The 12,172-nt window shown below is 41.5% G+C and overlaps 1 protein-coding gene across 2 annotated transcripts in view; it reads right to left on the bottom strand.

Annotated features, from left to right (window-relative positions):
- RASA1 (RAS p21 protein activator 1) overlaps nt 1–12,172 on the bottom strand; it is a 118,485-nt gene that overhangs the window by 4,311 nt on the left and 102,002 nt on the right. For both annotated transcript variants that reach the window (XM_075932186.2, XM_075932187.2), the window contains exons 23-24: nt 6,721–6,798; nt 2,863–2,997 (exon numbers count right to left, since the gene is read on the bottom strand). In XM_075932186.2, coding sequence (XP_075788301.1) covers nt 2,863–2,997; nt 6,721–6,798 — 213 coding nt within the window. The remainder of the gene's footprint in view (nt 1–2,862; nt 2,998–6,720; nt 6,799–12,172) is intronic.

Here is a 12,172-nt window from a genome sequence, read left to right on the forward strand (position 1 = left end):
GCACAATAAGGAGCTGAACTGAGCTAATTCCCATAACGAACAGCAGGAGGCCTGGCGGTGGTGAATCTACACCGTGTTACAGTGCTTATTCTTGTGCACTTGTGCTACAACATATAGCCTGTTATCATGAGTCTATTAGCCTGATAGAAAATTTTGGGTTTACTAATATGTGCAAAAAATAAAGACTGTGTGTTGCATCTTCCCACAAGAGAACGGGGCAAAAAGGGATGGAGCAGGATGTGGTAGGGGTGTAATAAATGAGCACACGCTGGAAGGCTGCCTGGCTTCTCTTTCAAGCCAATGTCAAGTAACCAGTTGGGAGAGGCAAGGAGTGATGGGGGGTGGGAGTAAAACACTAGGGCTACATCTACACAGCAGGCTTTTTGCACAAGAACAGCCGTTCTTGTGCAAAAACTTGCAGAGCGTCTACACTGCACACGCGTTCTTGCGCAAGTAAATTTACAGTACAGCATCGGAAAACGGGGCCTCTTTCGGAAGAGTTACTCCTCTCCCCATGAGGAATAAGCACTCTTGTGCAAGAGCTCTTCCAGAAGAAGGCCATGTAGACAGGCAACATGAATTTCTTGCTCAAAAAACCCCTATGGTTAAAATGACCATCAGAGCTTTCTTGCACAAGAGAGTGTCCACACTGCCATGGACGCTCTTGTGCAAAAGCCCATCTCTTCCACAAAAGTACATGGCAACGTGGATGCACTCTTGAGGAAGACCTTTTGCACAAAACAGTTCTTGTGCAAAAAGCTGCAGTGTAGACATAGGGCATGTCTAGACTACATGGCTCCATTGATGGAGCCATGTAGATTTGTTTACTCAGCTTCATTTAAATTAAAATGGCTGCCGCGCTTGCCCATCAGCTGTTTGGTGGCACAGCGCTGTAGTCTGGACTCTCCGCGGTCGACATCAAAGGCATTTGTCAACCTCCCTGGTAAACCCCATCCCACGAGGCATAACGGAGAGGTCGACAATGCCTTTGATGTCGACCGCGGCGCGTCCAGACGACAGCACTGTGCTGCCAAACAGCTGATCAGCACAGCATGGCAGCCATTTTAATTTAAATTAAGCGGTGATTATTTAAATCACCTCTTCATTTCCCTTTGCCTACAACCCTAACCTACGTGGCTCCGTGTCTAGACGTGCCCGTAGACTAACAGAAGAGATAAGCTCCTGGCCCTGACCTGACTACAATCTTACTCCGGTGGGGCACAAAAGAAGTGGGATGAAAACCCAAACCCTCAAAACAGAACATGATCATAAACCGTAAGGGATATGACTAGAAGTGTGCACTCCAAGTATATGTGGGCCTGCTGAGGAGGGGGGAATTGGGAAGTGGGGCACAGGCAATGCTCTGCAGCATCACAACTAGGAAGAGGGATGTAAAGGCTCTATTGGCATCCAGAGATAAACCCAACTGGTGGGGCTTTAGAATGTGCTTGTTTGGACGCTAACCCCCCATAAACACTGCATTGTCTGGACCTTGGACTTCTGGTCTGCTTTCTTTCTATACGACAAAAAACCAGAGGAGCAGGGGCAAGAAAAGCCTCTAACATCGACCACAATGCCCCAAGCAAACATACCTCTGCACTTGGCTTAGAAAAATACAAAACAGGTCAACTTAGATCAGTGGTTTTCAAACTTTTTTTCTCATGACCCAGTTTAAAAAAAAAAAATCATTGATGCTCGTGATCCAACATAATTTGACAAGACTGTGGGCTCCAGAGTGAAGCGGAGGATGAGCACTTTGGGGTAAAGGAGTGGGCTCTGGCTGTGGGGGTCTCAGGGCTGTGGCAGGAGGGGCCTACTTTGAGTGGCTCCCAGTCTGTGTAATGAGGGTAGGGTACTAAGGCTGATTTCCTGCCTCTCCTGGCACTACAGACCTTGCTGCATTCCAGAAGCAGCCAGCAGCAAGTTCCCAGATAACAGGAGTCCGGAGCTAGTGTTTGTGGCAGGGGCAGTGTGCAGAGCTTCCTCTCCCCTCCCACCACCTAGGAACCATGCCTGTTGCCAGCTGCTTTTGGGGTGTAGTGCAGTCTGTGGTGCCAAGAGCAGCAGGAAGCCTGCCTTAGCACCCCCACCGGTAACCTTGCAGCCATGAGATCCAGTGCCTGACTTTCCATCATCCAGTACTGGGTCATGAACTCAGTTTTGAAACCACTGAACTAGATGGATGATGAGCATTATATGAAATAAAGGTACAATGTGGTACAAGGAAATAATGTATGAATTGAGGAGCATATTTAAGTCCTTAACATTTAAAATTTAATATTTCAAAGGTAGGAAATCCAGTAAGGCACCAAAGAGAATGCTGGCACAAACTATGTAGTTACTTTAAATGATACGAACAGTGTTGTACAAGTTGCAAAGAGCCATACTATAAAAGATGCCTGGTTTAAAGTAGGAATATAAAATCCTGTTTAAAATGTTAACTGGTTAAACTATATGTTTAACCAGTTAACTGGCTGGCCACGTTGCAGGGTGTAGGGCTGCTCTAGCCAGGCCAGGCCTGCTGCACTATGCTGCAAATAGGGTTGTCATATTAGTAGCCTACAAAACCTATCAGAGAAGGAAAACTGGTGCCTGGTAAACAGGCCTCATCTAAGCACTTCAAAGGTTTTTTGGTTCTGTTACAAAGCATATCTAGCTATTTTGAGTAAGAAACATATGAACAGATTAATATTTACCTTTAGTGCTACCCCGTCTTCATAACATTGTACTGATAAGATAAATATCTTCAAATAGGTTAAACTCCTTAGTACAGAAGCATCAAATAAGTATTATTAAATTTAGCACTTACTATTAAAAAAATTAACTATCTGAGATTGTAATGTCTGCTATAACAACTCTTACCTGCATTACACCTCTCTCGTTACTGAGCGTCCGAAGCTCATCTGAATGTGCCACACAAATCTCATGTAAGGCTGCTAGGTCCCGAGACAAGTCAGTTCTAGAGTGCTCAGTAGTGTCTGGAAGTTCAGGTACATTCTTTAACAAGAATTATAAAGTGTATTTAGAATGGTAAGTATTCATAAAATAGCAAAGAAAGTTCCATGACAATCTATCCACTAATCAACTGTGCTGATTAATAAAAGTAAAACATTACTTTTATTACTGTAAGTAATCACATCACAACATTTGCCATATTAATCTGTCAGCCAAGCATTCTACCCATGTTCTGATATCAATTATTCCCTTCCTCACCACCAATATTATTTAGCTCTTAAAGATATCTGAATGTAGTTAGAGCCTACTTCTATATTGCATCCCCTGTACTTAACTGGACAATCCTGTGTTGTTGTATTGATTTCTCTTCCAGTTTAAAGGGCAATGATCTAGTGTTGCTATCTAGGCTACCTTTTTGAATTGGCTTGCAAAGGATTCTCTGGGTGACATTTTCATCCTCTATCTCTTCCCCTGAAGCTACAGAACATGCATCCATTTATTTAATTTTCTAGCTCTGAAGACAGCAACAGCAAAAATGAAAGAGTAGAAATTAGGGATGTTAAGGACATTAGGGAGTTTAATCAGCTAATCAAGTAGTCAATGGAATTTCCATCAACTTCTCAATTAATTGATAAGGGGGGAAAACTACAGAGCTACAGTGGGGTTGGTTCCCAGCCCCAAAAGGTAACCCTGTTGCGGCTCTGCCTTTTAAATGTAACACAGCTCGCTGCCTCTTACTACATTTAAAAAGCAGAGGCACAGCAGGGGACCAGGCGTGAGCTGGAAATCAGCTGCCCTGGCTTGCGCCCGGTCCCAGACTCTTCGTCTCTGCTTTAAAAGCATGTAAAACCAGCTCCCCGCAGCACCGGCTCTATCAATATACCTGATAGTGGCAGCAAGTGGGGGTAGTCTCTACCCGATAGAGGCTTATTGGGTAGTTGATTACTTGACTAGCCACCTATATCCCTAGTAGAAATTAAATGGCAATTTAATGAATATATTAGTGGACGAAGTATAGAGTAATCAGTTAATGTTAAAATAATATGTGGATTCAAATGTATACATGTATTTACATGTACATTTAATATCTTATATGTAGATATTAAAATTTATTGAAAATCAAGAGGTTCCAAACTGAGATGTACTATACAAAAGCAACTATTTGCCCTTAATTGTAATGAGACTTATTACACAGCAACCTGAATATCCTTTATAAATAGTAATTCCTATGTATCAAAAGCTGGTATGAAGTGTCTTTCAAAGTTACTTATTTAGACTCTGGTTCATGACAGTATCCCCATTCAGCAAAACTCTTAGGTATAAATTTTCATGCTTTTCTGAATCAATCCTCTAAAACTGAGATTCCTGGAAAGTAACATACATGCATTTCTACTCTTGTTACAGTGTTTGTAAGTTATATTGTTTAAAGAGATCTGTAAATATTAATTCTCCTTAAAGCTTGAAATTATAGAATAATGCAGACTATCTTAACTACAGTAAGTCCGGTACCATCAGGAACCTGGAAATGCTCCGGGCAGCCGGACCATTGGAACTGCTCTGCCCCCAGCTTCCCCGATTCAGCCGCTGCTAAAACTGACCAGCAGCTGAATCGGGGAAGCCAGGGGCAGAGCAGCTGGGGCACTGCCGGGTTGGTCCCGTAGCGCTGCCCCTTGGGGCTGCGGGACCCAACCCGGCAGCACCCCAACTGTCCCCGATTCAGCCGCTGCTGAAACTGAGCAGCGGCTGACTCCAGGAAGCCCGAGGCAAAAGCTGCTCTGCCCTGGGCTTCCTGGAATCAGCCCCTGATCAGTTTCAACAGCAGCTGGGGTGCTGCCAGGTTGGTCTCGCAGCGCCAAGGGTTGGCGCTACCAGACCAACCCGACAGCACCCCAGCTGCTCTGTCCCAGGCATCTGGATTCAGTCACTGTTGAAACTGACCAGCAGCTGACTCCAGGAAGCCCGGGGCAGAGCAACTCTGCCTTGGGCTTCCTGGAGTCAGCCGCTGATCAGTTTCAGCAGTGGCTGACTTGGGGACACCTGGGGTAGAGCAGCTGGGATGCTGCCGGGTTGGTCCAGTAGCGCCGCTCCTCGGTGCTGTGGAACCAACCCGGCAGCCCCCCAGCTGCTCTGCCCCAGGCGTCCTGATTCAGCCGCTGGTCAGTTTCAACATTGTCTACATTCAACATTTTCTATATTTTCAAATATAGATTGACTTAAATTACAACATAGAATACAAAGTGTAGAACTTTTATCATTTTTACAATGCAAATATTTGTAATAAAAATATAAAGAAACAGTATTTTTCAATTCACCTCATACAAGTACTTTAGTGTAATCTCTATCATGAAAGTGTAACTTACAAATGTAGATTTTTTTTGTGTTACACAACTGTATTCAAAAACTAAACAATGTAAATCTTTAGTACCTAAAAGTCCACTCCGTCTTATTTCTAGTTTAGGCAACAACTAAAATAGGTTTGTTTACATTTACGGGAGATATTCACCTGAAAAACAGGCAATAGCATGGCTCTTTTGTAGGTGGTGTTACAATGTATTTATGTGCCAGATATGCTAACCATTCATGTGCCTCTTCATGCTTTAGCTATAAATTCAAAGGACATGCTTCCATGCTGATGACTCATTAAAAAAATAATGCATTAATAAAATTGATGACTGAATTCCTTGAGGCAGAATTGTATATTTCCTGCTGTTTTACCTGCATTCTGTCATATACACAGCACGTTTTGGTTATTTTAAGAACACTGGCACTGCAGATTTGACAAAACGCAAAGAAGGCAGCAGTGTGAAATTCCTAAAAATAGCTATAGCACTTGACCCAAGGTTTAAGAAAATGAAGTACCTTCCAAAATTTGAAAGGAAAAGTATAAAGCATGCTTTCAGATGTCTTACAAGCACAACAGTCTGATGCAAAAACTACAGAAACAAAACTACCAAAAATGAAAATAAATTTTCTGCTGGTGGTATCTGACTCAAATGATGAAAAGGAACATGTTGGATTGCACTATTTTGGGTCATTATATAGGCGGACCCAACACCAGCATGGATGCATGTCCTCTGGAATGGTGGTTGAAGGATGAAGAGGCAAGTACATCTCTTGTGATGCCAGCTATGACAGTGCTATATGAAAGCCTGTTCTCACTTGCAAATGACATTGTGAACAATAAATGGACAGCATTGCGTCCTGCAAGTGTAAACAAATTTGTTTGAGTGACTAGCTATGGAAGGAGGAAGACTAAGTGGACTTTTTTAATCCCAAACGTTTTAAATTTTTATTTTTAAAGAAGTTTTTTTCTACAAAGTTCTACATTTGCACGTTCAACTCTCATGGTAGAGATTGCACTACAGTATTTATATTAGGTGAACTGAAAAATATGTATTTGTTTATATTGCAAATATATTCATTTTTTATTACCAATAAAGTGACTACTATACACTTCATATTCTGTGTTGTACCTGAATTCAAATTAATTGAAAATGTAGAAAACATCAAAAAATATTTAAATAAATGGTGTTCTATTATTTAACGGATCAATTTAATCAATTATTGTTTTTAAATTGCTTGGGAGCCCTAGTTATAAACAAATAATATACCCTCTAAGTGGGACATTTGAGATAATACTTAGAAGTTGCTGAATTTCAGAGATATTTAATGAGAACCTTTAAGATTTGTTATTACATTACACTTTGATTATGTACAAATCTATAAAACTTCTAACATAGATTTTAAAATTTATAAAACACTTACCCCAAGTTCATCTAAAAACATGATCATACGGTGTTTGTTACTCTTGATAAATGGATTTACGCCCTCCATGTAGGGTTCCTAAAATTTTAAAAATATATTAAAATAAATACCTACTCAGAATAAACATACAATAGTTTGTGGAACTTATGACTTTGCAATATAATTTCAGAATGGGTTGAGCTCATTTTTTATTTGTGACTTAAATTCTATAGTTGCTATTCCAATCTGATCATTATTAAATAACTTTAATATGCTACTGCAGTTTTTGCCCTCCTGATGGATTCACATATAGTTGACCTATAAATGTATGCTGGCAGTGCTATATGTTTGGAATTATTCAGTTCTGAATTGTGTTTCAGACAATATCCTCAATACACAGCTGCAATAAGAAATGTTTCTAGAATATAAATTCCTACCTGAAGACTAAATATCTTGATTTTGCCTTTTTCATAATGGTTAAATTTCAAATGACTGCTTTTTGTGTTAAAACAAGGGTATAATAAAAAGGTCAAAGCAGTTTGAAATCATTCTTCAATGAGTTAAGGTCCACAGATCCACTACAATGGTACTTCAGCCCATTTACAAGCTTGGGAACAGAATCAGTTAGCTGCTGGCAACAGAAAAGTGTCCCACCTGTTGGAGATTCTTCCATTATTGTTTGCCACCCCAGCAGCTCATTGATCCTTCTCTGTGACAAAGCTTCCCTCAGAAAAATTCCAAACTTTATTGCAAAATAAATAATTTAAATCAGTATGTCTAATTCTGAGGGTTCTGTTTGCCTTTGGGGAGACTGTCCCTGAAGTGGCATTTGCAGTGGCTGGTACGACTAGGGAGTGACTAGACTAGGAAAGCCAAAGGCAAAAAAAGAAATGTTTCTATTTCTTGCTTCATCCCCTTCTTAAAAGTGCCTCACTGGGGAGCTCAATCCAATCAACTCTAATCTTCAACCCGGTTTACACAGGGCCACTTAATCCCTTCCCTGGCCAGAAAAGGAGGTCAGCATATTAATGAGGTTATCTACTGATCAAGATGCAGGAACAGCCTCAGCAAGCCAATCTTCATGCTTTCTGGAAAGATACATGGAGGGATTGGGTTTTTCTGCCAAACTTAAAAGATAGTAAACTATTCAGTTGTTGCCACCAGAAGTCACTGCAAGTTGCCCTCAACTAAATACTGGGCTATTGTTTTCAGCTGCTTCTGTAGGTCACCATGTGTGATGAAGCAGGGATTATATTCACTCTGTTCGCTTTCCTATGTTGCATATATGATTTCTACTGTCCTGTAGTAACCCTGTGTGCCTCAGTTTCCCTGGGCACTTCACTATATAGATGGGAAAAGGGAATTCTGGGAGTGACTCACAGAAAGGATGTTCAGCCCAGCATGTTCACAATGGCCCAGGCTCATAGTAACCTGAGCCTGGGTAGGGGGTGTGACCAGATGACCAGCTTCTGCCCAAGTAGCTGGATAAAGGCTGAAGATGGGGCTGGCAGGGACAAAGATGGGCTGCTGGCTGGCTTGGGAGCAGAGATGGGAGGCAGGGCCCTGGTTTTGGGGCCCCTTTTCCCCAAGCTGGATTGTACTGACTACTTCTGGTTCCTATGCAATCAAGTCTGTTCTACAGTGCATCCCCGTGAACTAATCAACCTACCTGCTGGCTGAGAGTCACAACTGGCTGTGGATGAGGGTGCAAGCCAGGTGGCTCTGCACACCTCAGTGACACCATGTCTTTAGGTCCAGAATTTTTTTTCTAACTTCTGCAGCAGGTTTCTATGCCTCAACTAGCTTTACTTCTTCCTACCTGTGCAATGCTGAAGAGGGACAACCAACCACTGGAGATTGTTGAAAAGGGGATATATTATGGACCTCTGCAAGAATCAGAAGATGATTTCTGTGCCATTCCCCATATTGAACAAACCGTGGTAATACAACATTCCTATCCATTATCCACTTCGGATCAAAGCTAAGCAACTGTTTCCACACCCTATTCCTGGCATCAGAAAATAAGGAACAAACATGAGGGCTCTTCCTGAAACATCTGAATAAGTTCCCCCAGGGGGTTTATTGTCACTTTTTAATAATCCCACAGAAAATGCTTCAATTCTACATAGGGATGGTCTCTTCCCCTTCCCACCCCAGGAGAATATACCTAGGGTCTTTTGTGGGATCTTGTATTCATTGTGGCTCATTTTGATCTCACCATGGGACATTTTTCTGATCAGGACTCTGTAGAGAGAGAGAGCTGAAAGACTCTCTGATTCAGTTTCTGGAATATTTTGAATAGACAATAAACACAGGCACATGGTGCCTGGGAAGTCAATCACAAACCTAAGATAAAGATGTATTCTAGCAGACAAAATCTCATTGCACAAGAATGAGAATGGGAAAATGGCCATAAAGGAAAAGTCACAGAAACAAAAATTAAATTCTTATTTGAGCTTGGTGGGAATGCAAAGACATGCTTCAGGGAACCATTGTGCATGAGAAATCTATCCAGCAATGTCTATTATTCCCACTCAATCTTATTGTATCACATCTGGTGGCAGATAGCCATGCCCCACTATATATTCTGCATTCCCCTTCAACTGAGTGCAGAAAAATCAAATTTCATTGAACTCATACTTCTATTAGAGAACCACACAAAAGTGATCCCCAGATGCCAATTGAAGATAATGACGGGGGCTCATTTAAGTTCCAATTAAAACCAAAGAGAGTGCACAGTATACCTCAGCTGAAACAATGATCCACTAAGGTCTTGGAGCACTACTCTTTTCATGCATAACAGATTTGTTCCAATTGTAATAATCAACATATTATACACAAATTAGGAAGAACATGGTCAGCTCTAACCTAGAAATTAAAATAAATGTATCCCGTCCTGGGCAGAAGAAAGTTTCCTAACTCTATGTGCATTACCCATCAAGGGGGAGATGAACCCAATGCTCAGATGGCAGAAGTTAGACTGAGCAGAGTATAACCTGTACCAAAGAAGCACCCTCACTCGTAAATCAATTTGGGGGGGCTGGCCTCTTTCTACCTGAAAACAGCTATAAAGTACAGTGTGGCCTCTCCACACATATCAGGACCTAGAATACAAGATGGCGAATGACCTCTTTCATAAAACTAGGCAAGATATTTGACATATGATTTCTCACATTTTTTACTGCGCCCCAGTATCGTATCAAAGACAGAAAGGAGAAAACAAAAAAGTGATGTTCTTTATGCCTTTCTGGCTGAAGAGTCTATAGGTATGTCTACACTGCCACCCTAGTTCGAACTAGGGTGGCTAATGTAGGCATTCGAAGTTGCAGATGAAGCCTGGGATTTAAATATCCCGGGCTTCATTTGCATCTTGCCGGGCGCCGCAATTTTTAAATCCCCCCTAGTGCGGACTCTGTGCCCGCGGCTACACACAGCACGGAGTATGTAGTTCCAATTAGGCTCTCTAGTGGAACGAGGTGTACCGGTAGTTCGAAGTAGAGAGCCTAATTCGAACTACCTATTCCGTGCCGCGTGCAGCCGCGGGCACGGAGTCCACATTAAGGGGGATTTAAAAATGGCGGCGCCCGGCAAGATGCAAATGAAGCCCAGGATATTTAAATCCCCGGCTTCATTTGCAACTTTGAATGCCTACATTAGCCACCCTAGTTCGAACTAGGGTGGCAGTGTAGACATACCCTATGAGACATGAGAAAGTCTAGTGTTAGGCTGATCTCACAAGGGTCTGTAATCACAAAAACTAATTGCCCATACAGCACCAGACAGATTTAAAATGGATATCTGGATGAAGGACATAAATCACTCCCAGAGACCATAAAATAAGTCAAACAGAATTTATTCTATTCTACTGGCTGATGCAAAATTTGCATTTAGGTACTGTGTTAAACAACTGAAACATAATTTTAAGTTCCTCCAGAAAGGCCTTGTTGTTGGTATATGAAAGAATGCAAGCTAAAGGTGAAGTCACTGTATTATAATGCAATTAGCATGCTCGAGAAAAGGAAGATGGTGACGGCGGCAGTTGTTTTTTAAATATGTAATAAATCCCATCATTAGCTGCTTCCTTCAAGCATAATGACCTTGTAGGGTTGTTGCCCCATCTCATTACAAACAGGAGGTATCATACTTTCTATCTATTATCATTAAACCTTCAATAGCTACTATCTCCAATAAGATGAGTTTTGAAGTCTAGAACTTTCTCAGAGGTGATTCAGTATTGTGCTTTTAATTCAGACAAATTGTCCTCATAACTGTCATAACATTCATATGCAAAGAATATTCAATAAATATTTTCCCTTCTGTCAAGCATAAAAAGTCCAGTCCTTTGTAGCACTGAATCTCTCTCTGTCTCCTGTGTTGAGATCTGCTAGGCAGTAATATGGCCATAAATGCATAAACTTGCTCATGTTCTACCTCCTGGTCAATTCAATCTTTTAGCCAATGCCATTTACTGGCATCTCTCTTTTCTGGAATTAGTATCGGGGGGGAGGAGGGGAAGTTGGATAATATCTACTAGAAGATTTACCCAGCATTGCTCAAATAATTTTTTGTTTTTCTTCATTTAAATCATTACTCTGGAGTGGTGCTGGGAATGAGGGGTTCAGTATTAAGGCTGCCAAAGGAAGAGGGGACAACCCTAGCCCTCCCTCACTGCAGCAACTTAGGTCTAGGTGAGAAGTGTCTCTCCATAGCTGCTGCGGTGAGCAAAGCCGGAGCACGAGTGCATGTCTCCCAGCTAAGGGAGACAGACAGACAAATTCTCTCAAATATATGGTTGATAGCTTCACTTTCTCCACCCATTTCCCCTGCTGCCCCAATGGGGTTATAGATGTCCCAGTCCTCATCTCTGGCCCCTTGCTGCCCCCTGTGATCATCATACAGTATAACTGTCCTGGCTAGCAGAGAGCCTCCACCCCTTTATGTTTTATAAAACAATCGTATTCCAAGCACATCCCATTGTTCTGGCTCAACCAAACCCTTACTTTGTTTTAAGTTATGATAAGATGAAGCTGTATACTAAATTTGGTGGTCCTAGCTTTAAGTGTTTAGGAGCAGTTTTTGAATAAACAGACACACTCACAAACAGACACTCTCTCTCAAATATATTGTAGATTTTGGATGCCCATATTTAAATGATGATCTCAATTCCCAATTTTAAGCACACCACTGTGAAAATCCCATTGTAATGGATCTGTAGACTGTAGCACAACAAAGAATAGGAAAATTTCTGTTTTCACCTAAAAAAATAAAGTACAAAAATGCAACCTGCTCCAGACACAATTTGACATCCAAGGCAGATGTAGAGGTTACCATATAAAGATGTGGGTTTGTTTTCATTAGGGAAAATTCCTCACATTCTGAGCAGAATTTAGCATGTCTTTCCCTCAAACTACAGTTAACACAATCTGTAATTTAGGACAACAGAACTGAATTATCACAGTTGTGGAAACTGTCT

The sequence above is a fragment of the Pelodiscus sinensis genome, chromosome 6, assembly GCF_052426305.1.
Source record: "Pelodiscus sinensis isolate ZL-2025 chromosome 6, ASM5242630v1, whole genome shotgun sequence".
In the NCBI taxonomy this organism is placed as follows: domain Eukaryota; kingdom Metazoa; phylum Chordata; order Testudines; family Trionychidae; genus Pelodiscus; species Pelodiscus sinensis.